We start from the raw sequence: 20,472 nt of genomic DNA, 5'->3' as shown, positions 1-20,472 counted from the left end.
CATCTGTCTTCTGTTGAAAACACTGTCTATGAGCTAGCTTCACTGTTGATATTTGAGCTGCACTGAATACTTGCTTCATGCCCACAGAGAAGGAAAACCCATATGAGGATGTCGACCTGAAACGGAAGAGTTTGGGTCGGAAGTCTTGTCTGCTGGAGAGCAACAGATCGTGGACCACCATGGACAGGAAGCTGAACTCTCCACCTCAGGTAAGCCTGTGGGAATCAACAGCACTAATGTGTTTTCCTGTAGTAAACATAACACACATGTTTTTTTACTGTGCTAAAACGAACCCCCTCAGGTGATCCTTTAAAGAATCTCACAACTAATTTGTAGCACTACAGGCAACAGTTTAGTGTGTTTAGACCTGTTGATTCTCCATATAAATTCACATTTGGCTACCTCACGTAAACACAGAAGCATTTGTCTCACTATATAAAGTGGAGATCCCCATTGTTACTGGTGGTAGCAACAAGGTCACTTTAATACTGCAGCGAATACTTCTTGAGCAGCTACTTTCTCAGGAATACAACAAAATGGCAACTTCTGTATCTGTACCATAGACTGATCTGTACACAGTGCAGCCAAACCATTGCTTTTTTTTTTTTTAAATAAAGATGTTAGTCAATAATTGTCAGTCATGCCCCCTATTCCCTTCATGTCTTCTCCGATTATTTTTGTTTTCCAAACAAGAAGGAGCTGAGGAGTCGTATGTGTGCAGCCTGTTACCTGCATCGCTTTATCTAACAGCTCACTGTGGCTACTCCTTCTTTTATCATTGCCGCCCGCTAAATGTCAAACGTATCCGCTTTTCAGCAAGTGTCCTGTTTTGTAACCACATTTTGATACGTTGCACAAATACATTACATTTCCAATCAGTGCTTGTGCTCCTCTGGTTAAATGGTCGATGTATCCTAACATTAATGAGGTTGGATAACCATTTATAAAAAATGAATGAATGAAATGTAATAACCCTTATGTATTCTTTTCTCTCTCACTAGCTGCCATCTAAACCCAGCAGCCAGTCCCTTCGCCTCCCCGGTCCGAGCGACAGGAAGAGCCACCGGATGTCACAGTTGTCCAAACGCTACAGCCACGATGAAATGCTGCTTCTCCCCCAGCGGAGTGTATCTACGCTGCCCTGTGGCCTGCTGGACGAAAGCCTCTGTAGCACCAGTGATAGCCTGGCCTCACACAGGCACTGGAGGATCCCCAAGGTACACACCACTAGATCCTACACAAACACCCTCACTAAGTCCTTGCAGAGCTCCGACTGTGATCTCTTCCTTTCCCGCTTCACAGAACAGCTCAGGTTTCTGTAAATCAGATCCGGATCACTTGTAATTCCCCAGTTTGGAAAAGAGGTTTTTAAATCACAGTGCCTCGATGTGGATTATTACTTCTTTGGTTTCTAGTGTGGTACTTTTTAGTCAAGAACTCGCATTGAAGTTTTTCAGTTAACCTTAAAGCACAGTATAGTATTTATTTTGGCCGTGAACACCCACTACTTCTTTTATACTTCATCAAAAGAAACAAAACTTCAGATCCCTCAACAGAGAATTTCCTCTTTCCTCTGTTTACAGCTGGTCCAGAGGATCAACTCCATTTACTGCACTAAACGTGGGAAGAAGAGGCTGAAGAAGCTGTCAATGGCCAATGTTGAGACTGCATCTCTGAGAGGTAAGAGGTCTCTTTATTCCCTTTATCCACTGGACAGATAAGTGAGTAAATATTTGCGTCTCCGCCACCCACATAGAGTTACTGCTGTGTCTCTTTCTTGATATAAACACATGTTTGTGAAATTGCCCTCTGACCCGTACAATATCTTCTTGTCTGTCTCATGTTTGCCCGCAGATGACAACAGTGAGAGTGAGAGTGACTCTGATGACAGGTTCAAAGGTGAGTGACCGCTGCATTCGTTCGTTCAACGATGAGGTGCTACCCTGCTGTCAGGTCCGATCATTTTCTTGGAGCTGTTTTTGTGCACCGGCTTCCCAGTTTTGTATTTAACAAGTGACCCAGTGTGTGAGCAGACAGACCACAGGATTGTAACTGAAACATTTGCCATATGCACGGATTATCAGTAGACCATACCACATTCATCACATGTCTGGATTCAATGACAGGAATACTGAAGAGATTTAGTGATGTTCCCTCTGTTTGGTATTTTAGTAACAGTGAATTAAACCCATACCTATAACATTTAGGCTGCATCTACACGGAGACGAAAACGAAAACTAACCAAATTCGATATCAAAAAAGTCTCGGCTCAAGAAACGTGTCCGTCCACACGAGACCACTCGACCCGCTGGAGACGCTGTAGTACATATGCCCGGCCTGTAAGTGGCGCTGTACTTCTGCCACACAATACACCAAAAGCAGCGAAGAAGACCCCCCAAGCATGGTTGCCATGGTTGCCTGGTTGCCCTTCTGTTTATTCTCGCGGTGGATTTAGCAACATGTAGTTCATGTAGTTCTCCATATCCACTTGTTGCTGATGGTTGTGGTAGAGGAGCTGTAGATTTTGCACTAACATCTGTAGCATGGTCAGTAGCAGTAACTACTGACCATGCTACAGCAGTGAGCAGCAGAGTCGGGGCTATGGCTTTATCGTTATCAGCAAATTATCGTATAGGACGTACACACGGAGCCGTTAGACCCCCCCCCCAGAGCGTTTTGTCTGCAGATCTACCCACCTTGGTACCCGTCACCGCTTGAGGGCTCCGTTTCCGCGGTTCCGTTACGGCCTCGTGTGGACGAACCATCCATACGATAGAGAACTGTAGCAGATACAACCCGTTTCGTATCCGTGTGGACGAGGCCTTAAATTCATGACTGCTGATGGTTATTATCATATGAGCCCTAGATTCATATATTGAACTGTAACTTGTGAAAATAGTTGAGATTGAGTCCGTTTGTCTGTTTAGCTTCTCAACCCTCGCATATTTTTGGCCTTGACAGTTGTGCAGTAATTTGCCATTGTCAGTTGGTGTGTATGTGTAAGGATGTGTGAACATGTAAATATCTCCAGACATCAGAGTCCTTTCAGAGAAGCAATAATGTATATCGTATTGTATTTATTTATGTATTATTGTCTGCTTCCCTCCTCAGCTCACACACAGAGGTTGTTGAAACTGCAGTCCATCCTGCGACGGGCCCCCAGCTACAGAACACTGGAGCTGCAGCTCATTGAGTGGCAGGAGAGAGAACTCTTTGAGTACTTTGTGGTTGTTTCACTAAAAAAGAAACCCAGCAAAAACTCCTACTCGCCAGAGGTCACCTACCAGTTCCCCAAGGTAAGAGCCTGTTAGTTATAATAACAAAATCCATCCCTTAAAATGCTTCAGAGGTATGTTTGAGCCCAGGAATTATAAATCAAAAATACTACATGTCATTGCACTAGTGTTATCCAAAGCTTACAATGGGTTGGAGCCACGTTTTTTTTATCATTATTTAACGATATAGACAGCTCTTAGTCTGTTCATGAGAATGAGGAAGGTTACAAAAACAATGTTTATTAGCATAAAATTCTAGGGCATGGTCTGGAAGTGGTCAGCTACAAAGCTCTAAATGTGTTGTTAAATTGCAAAAAAATAATAAAAATAATAATATTTAAAAATAGATAAAGTTCTGCATTTGGATAACAGAGTTCAAACTCTAACATTTCAGCAGCACAGCACGAAACGTTCTAAACTCTCTGGACAGTTTGACAGGATATATTGTCTGAATAAGTGGAGATGAAACAAGATGAGCTGTTTTGATTTTCACAACCCAATTTTAATCCACTTAATTCATATTTGACAGTCTGAAAGATATTTATGTTAATGCCACAGATAAAGTGTCATCTAGAAATAACGTGTTGGAACAAGAGTTGATTATGTACTGTAGGCTTTACAAAGTGTTCCCACTTTGAGCATGGATGACTTTAGAACTGTGATTGCTGAGAGGTATGACAGTGATGTCATTGTTTTGGTGAAAGTGAAAAAGTAAAAATATATTTATATTTGAACTTTTCAGACGTTATTTGCAGGTAGTTGACAAGTTAAGGCTGGACAGGCGGCTAAGATTTATTGCAAAGAGCCTGAGGAGTCTTGGGAGCCTGACGGATAAAAATAACCAGGATCCATTTCTGTGGCCGGGAAGTGTTTTTAGTTATTCAAAGATATTTTTTCAAGTTATTTAAGATTTGGTTCAGTAGAAGTACCCCTTGGGAGAAGTTCATCTCTGTCTGACAGGGAAACACTCACTTTGTTGTTGTTGTAAGTGGGGGGCAAAGGTTTAACCTTGTAAGCAAGAAATGTTAGTCTGGTCAATTATTTGTCACGCTAGCATCCAAGTGGATCTTAAAAAAGGAGTACAGTTATCTGAAGGAGAATGAGCTGAATTATCTCTTCTCCCTTTCCTTTCCTCTCCTTTCCTCTCCTCTCCTCTCCTCTCCTCTCCACTCACAGCTAGAGCGACCCACCAAGCAGATGAGGGAGGCCGAACAGAGACTCAAAGCCATTCCTCAGTTTTGTTTCCCAGATGCAAAAGACTGGAGTCCTGTGACTGAGTACTCGAGGTATGGATGAAAATCTTCCTAATTCAGGGTCAAATTATTTTTCACTAAGTGGTCCAGGAAAGCAGTATTCTAGCGATTTAGAATTGCACTTCCATAAAGTGTGTGGTCTTGTGAGGGACTGATTTAATACATAATAGTAAAGGTGATCCTAGTAGCTCATCTGGTAGAGTTGGCCTCACATGTACTAAGGCTGAAATTATAACACAGCCTCATTTACTCTAGGTCCATCTTTAATACAACCAATAAAGGCAAAAAGAAAAGAAAAAGGATGGTAAAAATCAAAGCCCCTTAAAGGTCACCTATTATGCAAAATTCAATTTTTAATGTCTTTTATACATAAACATTTGTCACCTCTGTGTAAAGAGATTCTGAACATTTCAGGAAATGTTTTGTTCTGATCCATTTTTATAAAAACCTGTCTGAAAATGAGCTGATCAGATTCAGGCCACTTTATGATGTCATAACGGTTTTTTGACTTGTGTAACCATTAGCCAATCACCAACCAAGGTACCCCCACCCACCTTATCACCTGAATATCCTCCTAGAGCACCATTTTCTTCTTTTTAACCAAATATCTTGGGCGACGGCTTATTTTCTTCTAAAGTAACAGACAGAGAATCAGCACTTTTGAAACAGGGCTGAAACAGAGGGGTTTATGGGATGCTACAATGCATGATCTGTTTGGTATTTCAAGCCAAACTCTTCAGAGACATGTTTTGTATATATCTGAGACCTGGAATATATTGATGCAAAACAGTATAATAGGGGACCTTTAAATGCAGCTCAGTGGCATCTGGCGTGAAATTGTCTACCTGGTTACAGTATGTGTCTTTGCTTCTAATCTCATGTGTGTACATGTGTTTTTGCTACAGTGAGACCTTCTCCTTCATGTTGACGGGAGAGGACGGCAGCAGGAGGTTCGGGTACTGCAGACGCCTTCTGGTAAGCCACAGTTCACCTCCTCCTCCCCTGCTCCCTGTTCACACCCTGCTGAGCCCTGTGTGTAGTGACAAATCTTTTTTTGTGAGAACATGTGATAAGCTTTTCCTTTGGGGCCATTGATGTGTTACATGACAATCCACCGTGGCAGCAGGAGACAGAACATTTAAAGCAAAAAAAATAAAATAAAAATTGCGCCCATGATATAATTGGTTAAAAAAATCAGTTACTTAAATGTAAAATATGTTATGACATGTGCATTTAATAATTTATATTATTACATCTGTAATATACAAATTACAGTCGCTGGGTACATTTTGAGTAGTGTTGAAGTACTTAATATAAGAACTTACGGTAAACATTACGATTGACTAATTTAATTTAATGAGAGTTTCTCAGGGAAGTCGAGACAAAGACAACCCATGAAAAACTCGAACTTTATCATTGTGGACGTTTCCTCCTCATAATGAGTCCGGAGAGCGCTTTGATGTTATTCGGTTGAGCTTTCTATTTAGCCTGCGGGTAGAGCATAACTGTGGGATTCTGTGAATGTGGTGGTGATTTTGTTTACAGTTTGGTATTTCTGAGTATGTTTACAATACGAGAGTGTGTATGTTTCAGTAGTTTACGGGGAGTGTCTTTACCGCTGTGTATGTGTATGTGCTGGATTAAAGCCAGACGTTTGTGAATTCTTTGATGTATCATAAGTTTTTCTTCTTAAAAGATAACATTGTATTAGTTTTCACCAGCAGTTGAGTTAGAAACTTATACATTAGAAAGAGAAACAAATATAAAATAGTGCCATCGATCCATTCTCGCCAGAGAAATCCGCCAATTGATCGCCAGCCTCACCCTTTACCCTTTCATTGACTTACACACACAAGACAAGCTTTTCTTATCTTGCATACAAAGACTTTTTTGATGAGTGTAGCCGTGTATAGTCACATCCACTATGACAACTAGTACACAGTGTTATACATGAAGTCAAATTACACTAAAACATAGCAGTATCGTGTAAGTGTTTTCAAACTCCTTCGTCTCTCTTGACCCGAGTTTTCGTCTTGATAGAAGCAGACTTTAATGAAGGTAGAGGAAGAGGTGAGCTGCTCTCCTCTAGTAACTGTGCTTCCTCCCGGCTGTGCGACCAGCCGTTGGCAGTAACTTAGCATTCCTGAGGACTTGAATCAAGCTCCACATAGTTGATTTAATCATCCATTTGGAAAAGCGGAGGAGAAACAAGAGGAGAAAATTGTATACCTAATATGGACAAGTGGATTGCTGGTTCTTGAGAGCTTGTGTTCATTTGTTACTGTGTGTTTGAGTGTCTGTGCTCTGGAAGCACATAAGGGTCTATGAGTGTACAGAGGAAGGTAGATATGATCAGCAGGAGCAGATAAACCACCTGTGTTTAGGAAGTTGGTATCCACATAAAAGACTTTCACCTCAGATCACCGCTTAGATTTAAAGACTTCAGCTTCACTATTTAAACAACTTACCTGTATCTACATTTGATACTATCATGGACTTCAGGTCATGATTGTATTATCATGGTCTGTATTTATTTTAATATATGGAGTTCCACCCATTTAATACAAACACATTTCTTTAAGCAAACTGTTACCTTTAAGTTCAGTTACCTCATGACACAAACACTTAATTCAGGCTGGAAAAGAAATGTATAATGTCTTCTATGGCTCTGAAGGAGCTTTCTAAAGCTTGAGAAGTAACCTTTAAAAGAGACTTTAAACTGTCTCTTCAGTCCCAAAACTTTGTGGCATGCTACATTGCTTGTCTACTATTTTTGAGAATGACTGTAAATGTGTGTCTTCATCAAATCCTTTAATATCAGTGTCTCTGTTGCCTTACAGCCGACTGGGAAAGGACCTCGACTTCCAGAGGTCTACTGTGTCATCAGCAGGCTGGGCTGCTTTGCCTTGTTCTCCACGGTGAGTTAAGCCTTAACACGCACGCACACACACACACACACACACACACACACACACACACACACACACACACACACACACACACACACACACACTACAGTCAGTACAGTATGCTGGTTGTGTGTGGTATTGTAGCTGTGGTTATATCGGTCTCACAGCTGAAATTAATGACTTGCAGCAGGCTTTTTGCTGAATGCCCCATCGTTGATAAAAACACTCCTTTTCTTTCTTTTTTTTCGTACTTATTTCCCAGAGTAATTGTTTCCTTTACTTCTCACTCAGTGGTGCTAACACAGAGCAGAGCTGTCACTTTGTTTGACTTTTTTTTTGACTTATTTTAATACTAATGAATCTAAAGTGAGTAAGTCCATTTAAAGTAAAGTAGTAAGTACATTTTGATTTTACTTAAAAGTAATAGTTGAAACTATGCTTTGTTTTCTTTGTTTAATAGCAATAACTAGGAAGTAAATAAAGGCTATGCAAAAGCTTGGCAAAACATAATAAATCTGAAATATGTTTTATGTATTTGAGTTGAAGCAGAATGACTGTGCCTTGTAGATTTTAGCAACGTATTAGTGTCATGTGATGTTTTAGGGCATTCACAGATGCAAGAGTGTAAGAGATCATCTCAAATGTCTCCACTTTGAGATCAGTGCAGCTGCAAACCTGAGACGGAAATGAAAGGAATCTAAGTGCTTTCATGTTAAATGGGAAAGGAGGCCAGTATTAGATTTCCGAGGGAGTTGTGTGTGAGAGATAGAGAGATGGAAAGGACGAGAGAGGTGATATCATATGACCTTGAAAACAAGCAATTCTCTAATCAACTTTCCAGAAAGCGGGAAGCTTGGACCGATACAGCAAACTGGGTGGACATTTCCAATCTCACTGGCATGGATTTTCTTTTGTGTGCAATTTATCAAAAAAGAAAATTAATACAGAGTTCCAAACAATTGCTACTCAAACACATAACAATATGTTTCCATCATGTGCTGTCTTGGTCAATAATCTTGATGACTCTGCACTTTTTCTTATTTTTGCTTGGCTATTCATTCGACCTGGGTAAAAGCCTTGGTACATTTCGACTTAACAGTTTGCCAGAAACTTTGTGTGTTGTTGAAACTGGTTGAAATATGTTATGGAAACTGTGCTTCCTTGTTCAGATCCTGGACGAGGTGGAGCGGCGGCGAGGCGTCTCAGCCGCCCTGGTCTACCCCTTCATGAGGAGTCTGATGGAGTCGCCCTTCCCTGCACCAGGGAAGATTATCAAAGTGAAGACCTTTCTGCCTGGTGCAGGAAATGAGGTCAGAGCTGCTACTTTCACTACTTCATTCCTTAGTCCAAATAATTTCCAGATACAGTTCCAGATACAGTCCGGATAATTTCCAGACTGTCATATTGTGACCAATATTTCCTATTTAACGTGGTCACTTAAGGTCATCGAGCTGAGGCGGCCTACTGACTCCAGGCTGGAGCATGTGGACTTTGACAGTCTGTTCAGTTGTCTCAGTGTGCGCCAGGTGATACGAGTCTTCGCCTCGCTGCTGCTGGAGAGACGAGTCATCTTTGTGGCTGATAAACTCAGGTAAGGCTCCGAGTTGGTCTTCCTCTTCAGTGAGAATATCTACTCTCAGACATCCGCAAAAAAACGTAAAGCAATGTCATTTACTTCCTTCTGAATCAATTGGTCTGTGACTATTGCTTTGTTTGAGAATATACTGTATACAACAAATACAAACCTCTCCTGTTTGCAAGCATTTTTATATTTTCCAAAAACATTTGAACAGACTGCCAGCTTGTAGCCATTAAGACTAATCCTTGCTGATGATGACAGAAATCAGAAATGCATCAATCGATCGACACACACAGACACACAACAGAGACTGTGGGTTTGTCAGTCGGGGGCTTAAAGAATACACTATATGTCAATATGTTTGATTATATTATATTCCTGTGTATCAGATACAGGTTAGTCGTTCAGCTGCCAGTTTTAGAGTAAATTGGGTCACACCACTGAGTCACTGCCAGAGGAGAAGAGGGTGTGACTGATAAGATGCGAAGAGTCCCTGAGGACTTGGTGTCCCAGTCTGTCTTCTTATTCCAGAGAAGAGAAGGGTACTTTTTGGAGTATTGGAGGCGAGGGTGGAGGAGATTGGAGTGGAGAAGTAATCTCTCCATGTATCAAAGCCCAGTTTAAACAAACATCAGTGGGGGCAGTGACTGTGAGGAGAAGGAATGCACTTCCTGTGTGTGCGACTCTGCCCTCCGTGATCTGTGGATGGACTGTCACCGTTTGAATTATGATGCCCCGTTCACTCCCTACGTATGAGCTACGGCACTCTCTGTGTCCCTCGAGAGAATCTGTCTAAATTGCTCATTACCAGAGGTGATAACATCAAGGAGTCATTGGGTGGGAATCAGGGGGTAACTCAATATTATCATGATATATTGCCTAAGACAGTGATGGTATAACTATACGGCAAATCAGTGATTTTGTGTTATCTTTAATTTATCATACAATGCAATATATGTGAACTATGAGAGACAATTATAGAGTATCTCTCTTACTGCATTGGGAAACTTTTCAATTGGAAACAAAGAGCATTAATTCATGATCTCCAGACGATGAACCCTACTTGCTTTAGTGATCCCTTGACTCCTCTCTTCTTCACCATGAGGTAACAAATATAGGATATATTGTCACAGTCACTGTGGCACTCTCTAGGCAATAACTTTTAATATAGCACTATCATCAGGTCCACATGTCATCTTATAAAACATTAGCTAATGTTAGCATACTCACATGGTTCACTAAGATGATGAACATGATAAACATTGGACTCGCTGACCATCAGCATGTTTGCATTGTCATTTTGAGATATTATTCAAATGAATAAAACTGTAAACTTAACAAAGGTTAAAATAGCCTTAAAGTAAAACTTCAGATTAAGACAAATACTTTTGCCGCATACTTGCTGTATTATACTGCTCAAACCGTGTGTGGGTGGGTTTGAATGTGCAGGCCTGCATGCATACAGTACATGCATACAGTACATGCAGAGCTCCTGTGTTATGGTTTCTTTTAAAAACAGTGACGGGGCCTCTCTGCAGCATTAATGACTTCTATGATAAAAGGGCTGCTCCCTCTGGGGCTCTGGTACATAATCCGTTCCCAAAATACCTCGCCAGCTGAACATGATGTATGTTTTTTAGCCTTGAAATGTATATCCAATGCAAGTAGGAAGTGAGAGGAAAAGCCATGTTAGGCATGTTTTTCTCTGCAAGGACTATTAGTTCTTGTTTCTTTGGCATGCTACGATCACTTCATTCTTGTTACAATGAAACCTTTTGTTGTTTCTTCGAAGCGGTTGTTGCCTCGGCATGAAAGTCCACACTGACGATTTCTTTTTAAAAGTGATCTCTCATCATCTGCTGCCTGTAATGACAAGTCGGATGCCTAATCAGATAAATTCATCATCAGCTATGTCACTCTGTAATAGCCTAACTCGATTTACCGGCTGACGCTGCTGAGTTTTTTGTCAGTGCTGCATTGTGATCTAAACTGCCTCTCTCAGTCCTCTGGCTAGATTTGAGGAAAGTAACCAAAAGTGTATGTGCATGCCTGAATGTATCTCTTGGTATAGCTGTGAAATACTTCTACAGTCAGTAGTGTAACAGCGAATTAGATTTAAATGAGTTTCCCCGATTTGACTCCATTCTTAAGATGATGGAATCCCACCGTCGCAGTATTTTAATCAGAATGTCCACATCCAAACTAAGCGTATACAATAATATTTGATTGCACATATCCTGTGACAGGAGGTTGATGTCACAAATTCATTAAGGTTGAAGAGAACAAGGGTGAGAAATGTAATGAAAGATGAGAAGTCTATGTTTAAGGACAAGAGAGGGGAAGATTAAAAAGGGAGGTGCAGAAGACTGCTTGGCTCGCTGCATAGACACTCTCTGGTTTCGCCCTATTAGTGTTAAGGTTGGTCCCAAACAGCTCAAAACTTGCAATTATATTCTATTTAATCATCATTTAATCATATCTATTTGTTGAGATTAAAGTAACAAAGACACTACAGTATAACAAGGAATTAAAAACACTAACAAGAATCATGTAGAAGCACCAGATAAAAAACGGTTAACTTTTCACAGTGGAATGCAAGACTCTTGTTTGATTGGTTGAAAGGAAATGATGTAAAGTATAATGTCAAGTATCCGTTTTTTAAGTTTATGGTGTATTTTTTATATACTGGAAATGAGTTGGAAGTCAGTAGAGCACGCACATTTTGCAGCTGCATTATTATGATCAATGATGTCTGCAATCATCAGACAGGTGGAACTATTGCACCGATGCTGGCATTCTGCTAATCACCAAGCATTGAAGCATACTCATTTCATGTAGCCCTCAGTTATTCCCAAACACTTTCTCTAACACGCTCTGCAGAGCTGGCACAAATCCAAAACCGCTTTTAACAACTTAACCGGTTTCCCATGTGGTATTAAACTTGGAGTGAAATACACACTGCAAACCTGTGAGATGTTTCTGTTTTTTAAAGATTCCAGAAAGACTTTACCGGAGCCTGACCAGCTGATTTTTACATCAGTGTCGTTCTTGTGAATGTTTACACCCACGCGTAGACCCTCGCGTATGCAAACACCTGCACACATTTATCTGCGCTCTCTAGACAGCGCTGATGAAACTCAGACGTTTCTGTGGTTAGAATAAGAGCATGTAGAGTTTCCCATCAGGAGGTGATTTCTCATTGTAAAAAGGAATCTGCTGTTGCCTTCTGTGGAGACGCAGAACCGAGACTAAGACACGGTGGCTGGAGATCCTTAAAGACAGGAAGTGAGGGGAAATCATTTGGGGACTAAGGGAGCAGAGAACATTCTGCTAGCGGATAAAAATACACCCTGTGCAGCTTGTCATAATCTTATAGGTCTATATGTACTCTGCTTAACCTGTATATGATTTGTAAGTGTTATTTTGGGCTTGAGAAGAGATTTAACATTGAAGAATGGGTTTCAGGGCTTTGCAGAACAGCTGGTGTCTGACAGCTGAGGTTCGGTATGGTCTTCTTTGTCCTCTCTCTGTGGAGTCAGTCTTACCATGCCAGCACTGGGAGACACGGTGCATCGCTTTAGTAGCGGTTTGAAGCTTGTGGCTGTGCAGAGTTCTGTCTCCCTCTCTCTGTGTTGGAAACTGAAATGTTCCCTCCTCCTCTGGGCTTCACAGTCTAAGCTTCTGGATCCCATGTTTCCTGGAGTATGTGCCAGTTCAGACTCTCACACACTAAACCAGGCCTGGCAGACCTACGAGAGCTAATATGTCAGGATTAGCTCCCAACCTCAACACACACAAGCTCTGCAAAGACCTCGGGAACATGTCCATCTCTTTTCCTGAGAGTTGACTCATAACTTTATATGAGTTTTGAGTGTGTAATCAAATAGAAATCCATCAAAATTAATATTGAAATCTTAGTTTATGCTTGCCTAGTGTACTTTCCACAAGTAATATATTGGACTTATATATGGCAAACGTTGCATCCGTGTCCTGAAAAGTGATTAAAATACCATGCACGGAAAACCAAAAATTCGTCCTTGTATGTATTTGTTGCCATCACAATAACCGCAGAGTGTTAATCAATGCTCGGAGCTTTGTGGGGTTTTACTAAAAGCAAACAAGGAGGCTAGGCTAGCTTGCTAACATGATGATTGTCTTTGCCACTTGCCAAATGTAGATGCACACAAAGTACAGCTGATGGGAAAGTCATTAGTGTTGCAGGCATTTAGCATTGAACAAAAATGTTATGGGAATCCATCCAGTAGTTGCTAACATATTATCATTGTGGAACAAAGAAGTGGACTGACAGACTAACATTTCCTTCCCTATACAAGCAGGTTGAAACTTCTGTGATCATCTACATATACAACCCCCAAAACCATTAGGCATTATCAAATAAGAAGAGAACAATGATTTGTCTGCTGACTCTTTCTAATTAAAATCATTCATTCAGGATATTTTTGTTACTTTTATATTATTCTCACCTGTTGGTGGACCAGAAAACATTTTCATTGTTTTTTGTGTGGTCTGATAGTCTGAAGTTTCGGTCTGTTTGTAACAGGAATGTCCCTCTCTCTTTCCAGAGTTGAGTGGCAATCTCTAGTCGCGCAGAGTGTTTTCATTGCAAGTTCATCCTCTCCCAAGAGTGTGCGGTTGGGGTACGAGTGTAATAGATCCTTTTGGTATCAGTGGTGTGTGGGGCCGCGTGTAGCCTGTGGCGAAGGTTTTCTGAGATCTGTGCCCCATCATTCCCTGTTGGAACTCGTCAAACCCAGGAGACGGGATCTGTTAGGAATTATCGAGCCCTCCTCAGGCAAATGGAAATCAGTCCGGCCAAAGAAAAGCTGCAAGTGCTTCACGGTATGAGTGATCTGGAAAAGGCCTTAAAAATACTGAGCACTGTGGTTATTGTAGCCTTCGGGTTTTCACTGGTGTAATTCCATTGAACCTTGTCGAGAAAACACATTTTGAACTTGGCAATTTGACTCATGGGAAGTCAAGATTTAAAAAAGCAGTGGCAAACATGTAGCCTGAATTAATTGAATAGTTTTTCGAAGTGTTGTCATTTTATCTCCGACCACGGAAAAACATTCCTCATTAAAAGTGTATATATCTCCAGTGGGGTGCGTTTGCATACCATGTTTGATCCCTGCTCATGTTGTTGATCCATACTGATTTAGAGCTTCGCTGTGTGTGTCTGTGTGTCTGTGTGTCTGTGTGTTTGTGTGCGTGATCAGACCCACAGTTTATTTTCACTCCCTTTGTGTACATGGACTGGACATTATGTAGAGGACAGAGGGGAGGAGGGTCAGCCACTGTCAACAAGCGGCGGATCGTGAGAAAGACGGGCTGCTATTTGTGATCTCCATTTTATACCACAGCTGTCGGAGTTAGACCCAATTGGTGCGTTTTTGGTATTCCGCCAACAAGCTTCCAGCTTAACTATAGCAACATGTCAAAGTCACGCCAGCCCTGCAGACAGAGTATAGTAATGTCACAATAATGCTTTTTATTGGTCTCATCCTTCTTCAGTGTGGTTTAGTGGATGGTGTAAAACTCCAAGTAGGAGAAATGCAATATTTATCCAGAAGCTGTTGAAATGTGAAGTCTTAAAAGGATTTTTTCGTCTGAAAAAACGGTCTGTTGGATCTTACTGTCCCTCAGATGAGCTGAAGGAAGAACAAAGTTTCAAACTACATAAAATGTGCTGTTTTCACATTTAAAGTAACAAGGAATATAGAATCAAGTGTCCATTTAACTTGGGTAGAGAGATTGGTGTTGCAAATAGACTGTTTTTGCTCTGTCAGTTCAATGATTGGACCGTTTTAAGGGAGTGATACTATTTGTTTTCAAGTTCATGACTGCAGCAGAAGGTATTTTTAGGAAAATGTTGTGACCATATAAACTACCACTCCCCTTTCAGTGTGGAACAAACGTTTTTTTCATTATCTAGTGAAACATCCGGCTGTTTTGACCCTGTTCAGTTTGATCTGGTGTGGCCTCTGAAGGGCGTTGTTGTTGTACGAGTGTGAAAATGATTGATGGTGTATGACTTTTTCTTTTTTTTGCTCTCCTATCATCAGTACTCTGTCCAGCTGCATGCATGCAGTGGTGGCACTGCTCTACCCCTTCTCCTGGCAACACACCTTCATCCCCGTGCTGCCGGGGTCCATGTTGGATATCGTGTGCTGTCCCACTCCCTTCCTGGTGGGGCTGCTGTCCAGCTCTTTGCCCAAGCTAAAGGACTTGCCTGTGGAGGAAGTGAGTTCAAAATATCTGCACTTTCTCTGGATGTCTACCTCTGTCCCTGGGTGTTTCTCAATGTCGAGGAAGGCTGCTCCAGAGCCACTATTTCAAGCATACTACGTCATCGAGTGCCGCCGAAAGACTGCTCCAATGTCCAGCAGCATACTTGGAATTCTACAGAGGCCGGCGTACTTCGTAACGAGAAATTTCGAGGCTGCACATGTGTAGAGTCTGCGGTCTTAAAATCCCCACAATGCTTTGCGCACGGACCAATTTCCAAATCTTTGGCGGAAAATGGCGCTCCATTTAAGGCGGGGCCTCGCATATGGCGCACACCTGCACACCTGTTAGCCTGTTCCACAATTCTTCGGTTTCCGAGGCTAGGAAGGATTAATGCCTCGCTTCTGAAGCAAGTGACTCGAAAGACATGTGCTACCAAGCAAGCGTCCTCGACATTGAGAAACACCCCCTGATTGTTCTGCCTCTATCTCTATGTTCTGTCATCCCTGATTGAAGTCTGTTTCCTGGACTATTGGATATTAGTGTCATTTCAACAATACAGATGAATAGGATTTCCATTTTTAATTGGTGGGCTGTTTTCTCTTCCTTTGCCTCTTGTCTTTTTATATTAATCAACCAGCCATGTCACTATTAACTAAAATAAAGAATTCAAAGCCAAGGTTTATTCTTGGACTCTACCTTTTGAATGAGATGTGAATTCATTATTTGTTTTGGGTCAGTGGTGGTCATGGAACAACAATACATTTCAAAATGGGTTTTGGAAACTTGTAAGCAACATTTTCAATGATTTGATTTTGAACAGAAAGACCAATCAATGATTTGATAAATCAATAAAATAGCAATTACAATTGTACATGTTTACTTCTCTATCCATCTATATTGTAGATAAATTAAGTTTTTTAAATAACTTTTGAAAAATGATATATCTTTTCTTTTTTTTTCAAAGGCTTTAATGGTTGACCTAGGAACTGACCGATTCATCCGACAGGTACGTTTATGAACTAAAGATCTGGAGGAAACCTGAGTTGAAAGCCAGTCTGTTTAACTTTGCCTAATATTGTAAACTGCTTTTCACCTGTATATTAAATACATATTTATCATTATTGACATGCTGAAAAGCATATCCTCATCCAGTCATCAAACTGTATCTATGTAAAGTTAACAAACATGAGGCACCATGAGTTACTAGTCATACCAGACCATGTAAGGCTGAAGCAGCAAAACCCCCCGAGTGTACAGAGTGAGTGTGCATTTTATTCTCGTCTGTTAGAAGAAGAGTGTGTTGTTTCTTCTTTCAAACGTTACATGGTCTCGCTTTAAACAAGGCTGTAGAACATGCGGTTCTCTGCTGTAAGTCTGAGCCTTTGAAACTGATTCTCCAAACGTTGTTGTTTATCGCTGGTGACGGCAATGTTTTCGGTTGTTTATAGATGGACGACGAGGCCTCACTGTTGCCGCGGAAACTTCAGGCAGCTCTTGAGCAAGCGCTGGAGCAGAGGAATGACATCATCAGTCAGGACTCCGACAGCGAGTCAGACGAAGGTGAATAAGAGACAAATCCCCACGTCCCGCCAAGACAGATGTTTGCCTTGTTAATTAGAACAACCGTTACTGTAGCAGCAACATGTTCAGTCTCTGTGAAACTGACGTCTTCTGTAGACACTGCTCATCAGAGTGAGTCACACTCAAAGCCTCACTTTAGAGGTAAACCATTATCTGTTCCTGGTCGTAAGTGGTACGTACCGAGCAGACTGGTGCACAATCATGCTATGTTCTTTTTACCATTATGGTTATTTTCTTTTTCATTTTCAATAAAACCGCAAACTCTCTCTGTCCCATCCCCAAAAATGATTGCTAAAAACAGAAACGCAACAAACGTAATAATATTAAATACAAATAAACAAGTTTAGTCGATTAGGGGAACACACAAATGAATATTTCCTTAAAGATCCAAATCTATACACACAATAAACAAAATAAATCATAAACACAACTATTAATATTTTAACAAGAATAATATGTATAACATGTTTATCAGAGATAGCAAGACTAGATAAGAAATAAACATATCTATATATGCACATACATGTTTACGGATCCATGCATACATTAATCATCTGAAGTGTGCAAATATGTCATCATCATATTGTTGTAACGCTTACCCTACCTGTAATGGGTTCCAATGAGGCTTTATTATTGAAAATGGGTGAATCTGTGGCAAATTAACACAAACACTTTGATCCGTACAGTTGTGAGAAGACAACAATCACATATAAGTGAAGTTTTTGGCTTTAGCTTAATGTCTCAAAGTGTCTCCCATATGGTCTAGCCGGTTAGGATTCCTGGTTTTCACCCAGGCGGCCCGGGTTCAACTCCCGGTATGGGAACTAGGATTTTAAGAGGGCTTAATTAAACCCAAGGGATCAATAATGGGTTTTATTTGTGATACTTCAGTTTACAGGCCAAATAACAAGAGAATAATATGGATATGCAGAGTCAATAATAAATAATATCTGATCAATCTTTTACAAAGATATGCACACCGTTCCATATCGCTGAATTCAAAGGAAGAAAGCCTTCGTGGGACAGACTTTCTGTCTCTGCTTTCCACATTCTTCCACGAAATACCTGCAACCTGCAGTCAGTTAAACTCAAATTACATTTGAGCTTTATTTGACATGCGTCTACAAACAATAATTTCCTCCTTGTAATATTTAGACAGTTTGCCAGGGCTACGAGCTGGCAATGATATCTTACCTTCACTGTACAAAACAATGATTATAGGAGGGGAACATTTAATTTAAAATGTCCTTTAATGGATCTTAAACAGGTCTCCCCATGAAGCTTTCACTCTGATTTCCCAATAGATATATACTGGCTAAATACTGTGACAACACCAATGTAAGAGAAATAGAAGTCATAAAGACGCCACCACATTATTAATTTATTTTTTTTTGTTTAAATTACTGACTGATTTGAACAAGCATGAGATTAACATATCATTTGAAATATCTGTAATCCAAACCATGTATTTTTGTTTTAATCTGACTCTGATTGCTTCTTTCTGATGTAAACATACTGTGTGTGACAAATCTGTGTAAGGACTTTATTATGAATAGCAAAAAAAAGTACTCTGTATAATCCCTTTTCCTTTGTGTCTACAGAGTATAACTCCTTGAACAGCCTGGTGTCAGAGGCCTTCATCCGCTTCTTCCTGGAGACCATCGGCCATTACTCCCTGTTTATCACTCAGAATGAGCGAGGAGAGCGTGTTTTCCAGAGAGAGGCCTTCCGCAAGTCTGTGGCGTCTAAAAGCATCCGTCGTTTCCTGGGTGTCTTCATGGAGTCTCAGATGTTTGCAGGGTTCATTCAGGACCGGGAGCTGAGGAAGACACGGGCTAAAGGTAGTCTGTCAGTTGTTTCTCTGTACACTTCTTCTTTAAGGATTTCCACCCCTCTACTAACTGAAATACTAACTGTGCAGGAGTGGGCTCTGCAGTAATACTGATCTCTAGTGGTTGGAACTTACCATATGCATATTTTCCTTCTGCTCTTCTTGGCAGACACAAATAATTGCAACTTCCTTGAATACTAAGATGTTTCATATTTCCTTTTTTTAAATCTCTTGTATTGTGCTGTTGTCAGGTCTGTTTGAGCAGAGGGTGGATCAGTATCTGGAGGAGCTGCCAGAGACGGAGCAGAGTGGAGTCAACAAGTTTCTGAAAGGCCTTGGTGAGTCCTGCAGCACACACACAAGGACAAACTCAGATTGCATACGTTTTTTATTTATGCAGTTCTGAAATCAGGCTGCTCAGATATTTCCTCTATAGCTTTTTTTGAACAATCTCGTACTACAAGGTTATATCACACAACTCTTTGTTAGAAGTTATTTTTCCAGAGGGAGCTACACACCAACTTTCAATTTGCCGCTTTCTCATTTCAATCTATGTTTTAACTAATGGAGAAAATAAACTTTGTTGATAGTTTATAATTCTAATTTAACTTCACTTTTAGCTGCACTGTGCAGAATAATATATGTGCAGTTTGAGACTAGAAGGGTTTCCACATTCATCTGCTGGAGGGGGACATGTTATCTGTGCTCACCTGCAATCTCAGTTTAAGGCGTGTGATGCTCCATGCACGTAGGATTTTATGTATTTATTCAGAGTCTTTTTTGATGCCTATAAAGATTTCTGGAGGGCATATTGAAATAGGTTATCAGGAAACTACACACTACAGAAGATATTAAGATTTCCACACTGACTTCAGAGAGACAGATCACAGTTAAATCCTCATGTAATCTGAGCCTGCTTTGATCCCCATATACTGTTTAATTACCTGAATAAAAGTAAGCTCTCAGATGTTTATGCATTTACATGATCTAATTGATTTGTTTTTTAATGTTTTCAGGAAGTAAAATGAAGTTTCTCCACAAAAAGAACTGAGGGGAAAAGACCTGAAGTCTCTGCCTTATGATGATTTTCACCATTTTAAAAATATTTTATCAATGTTTTTTATGTAAACATGTACATATTATTTCACTGTAAGCTGGCTGTGATACTCTTCAGTGTATGTTTATAGTACCTTATGAGATAGCAATAGCAGGACGGTACACGGAGAGTGAGCCGTAGAGTAACCACTGATGTCCAGGTGTGTGTGAGAAGAGTGTGAGTGTATGTGACCTGACATGGGCATATATGTACAGTTCATATGTTTTCATTTTGCATTATTTCATCACAGTGTTGTCCTCTGTTTCAGGAGTGTAATACCTATTAAAAAACTGTAAGACAATGAAGAAAATGATTGTAACTCTTCATAGAGTCTTTTGCAATCTTTTATTAAATGTTTTTTAAAGTGCTTCAACGTGTACAATATTGATTATTATTATAAATATTTGTGTTGTTAGCTTTTGCTTAAAGGTCAATCTATAATTTTGACGCATCATTGGTTTATTCTTATTTTTGAAGACAAAAAAGTTATCCTTTTCTTCTCATATCTACCAACAAGGCCAATTATCAAACACAACAATACAGATGTAATCTGCAGCCTTTTTAATCTAGAAAAACTAAACCCAGAGCTTTTCCACTCTTAGAAACAAAAACATGTTATTCACAGTTTGACAGATGATATACAAATCTCCTCTATTTACAGCCGACATCTCAATGACAGCCTCCCCTAAAGCTACGCAT

General features: G+C 40.4%; 1 protein-coding gene and 1 non-coding gene across 3 annotated transcripts in view; both read left to right on the top strand.

The window, feature by feature from the left end:
* Positions 1 to 20,141, top strand: part of dennd2b (DENN domain containing 2B) — a 44,990-nt gene extending 24,849 nt beyond the window's left edge. For both annotated transcript variants that reach the window (XM_010791483.1, XM_010791482.1), the window contains exons 5-20: positions 88 to 209; positions 1,002 to 1,217; positions 1,584 to 1,680; positions 1,855 to 1,899; positions 3,112 to 3,296; positions 4,452 to 4,561; positions 5,434 to 5,503; positions 7,369 to 7,446; positions 8,607 to 8,747; positions 8,880 to 9,028; positions 15,100 to 15,277; positions 16,230 to 16,271; positions 16,714 to 16,825; positions 18,448 to 18,687; positions 18,929 to 19,015; positions 19,694 to 20,141. In XM_010791483.1, coding sequence (XP_010789785.1) covers positions 88 to 209; positions 1,002 to 1,217; positions 1,584 to 1,680; positions 1,855 to 1,899; positions 3,112 to 3,296; positions 4,452 to 4,561; positions 5,434 to 5,503; positions 7,369 to 7,446; positions 8,607 to 8,747; positions 8,880 to 9,028; positions 15,100 to 15,277; positions 16,230 to 16,271; positions 16,714 to 16,825; positions 18,448 to 18,687; positions 18,929 to 19,015; positions 19,694 to 19,728 — 1,907 coding nt within the window. In that variant the 3' untranslated portion in view covers positions 19,729 to 20,141. The remainder of the gene's footprint in view (positions 1 to 87; positions 210 to 1,001; positions 1,218 to 1,583; positions 1,681 to 1,854; positions 1,900 to 3,111; positions 3,297 to 4,451; positions 4,562 to 5,433; positions 5,504 to 7,368; positions 7,447 to 8,606; positions 8,748 to 8,879; positions 9,029 to 15,099; positions 15,278 to 16,229; positions 16,272 to 16,713; positions 16,826 to 18,447; positions 18,688 to 18,928; positions 19,016 to 19,693) is intronic.
* trnae-uuc (transfer RNA glutamic acid (anticodon UUC)) lies at positions 17,598 to 17,670 on the top strand. The gene has a single exon. It is a non-coding gene; the product is annotated as a tRNA-Glu (tRNA).
* Positions 20,142 to 20,472: the final 331 nt, after the last annotated feature.

The sequence above is a fragment of the Notothenia coriiceps genome, unplaced genomic scaffold, assembly GCF_000735185.1.
Source record: "Notothenia coriiceps isolate Sejong01 unplaced genomic scaffold, NC01 NC01_scaffold00035484, whole genome shotgun sequence".
Classification (NCBI taxonomy): domain Eukaryota; kingdom Metazoa; phylum Chordata; class Actinopteri; order Perciformes; family Nototheniidae; genus Notothenia; species Notothenia coriiceps.
The sequence above is the reverse complement of the archived record's forward strand: the minus strand, read 5'-3'. Positions and strand labels throughout refer to the sequence as shown.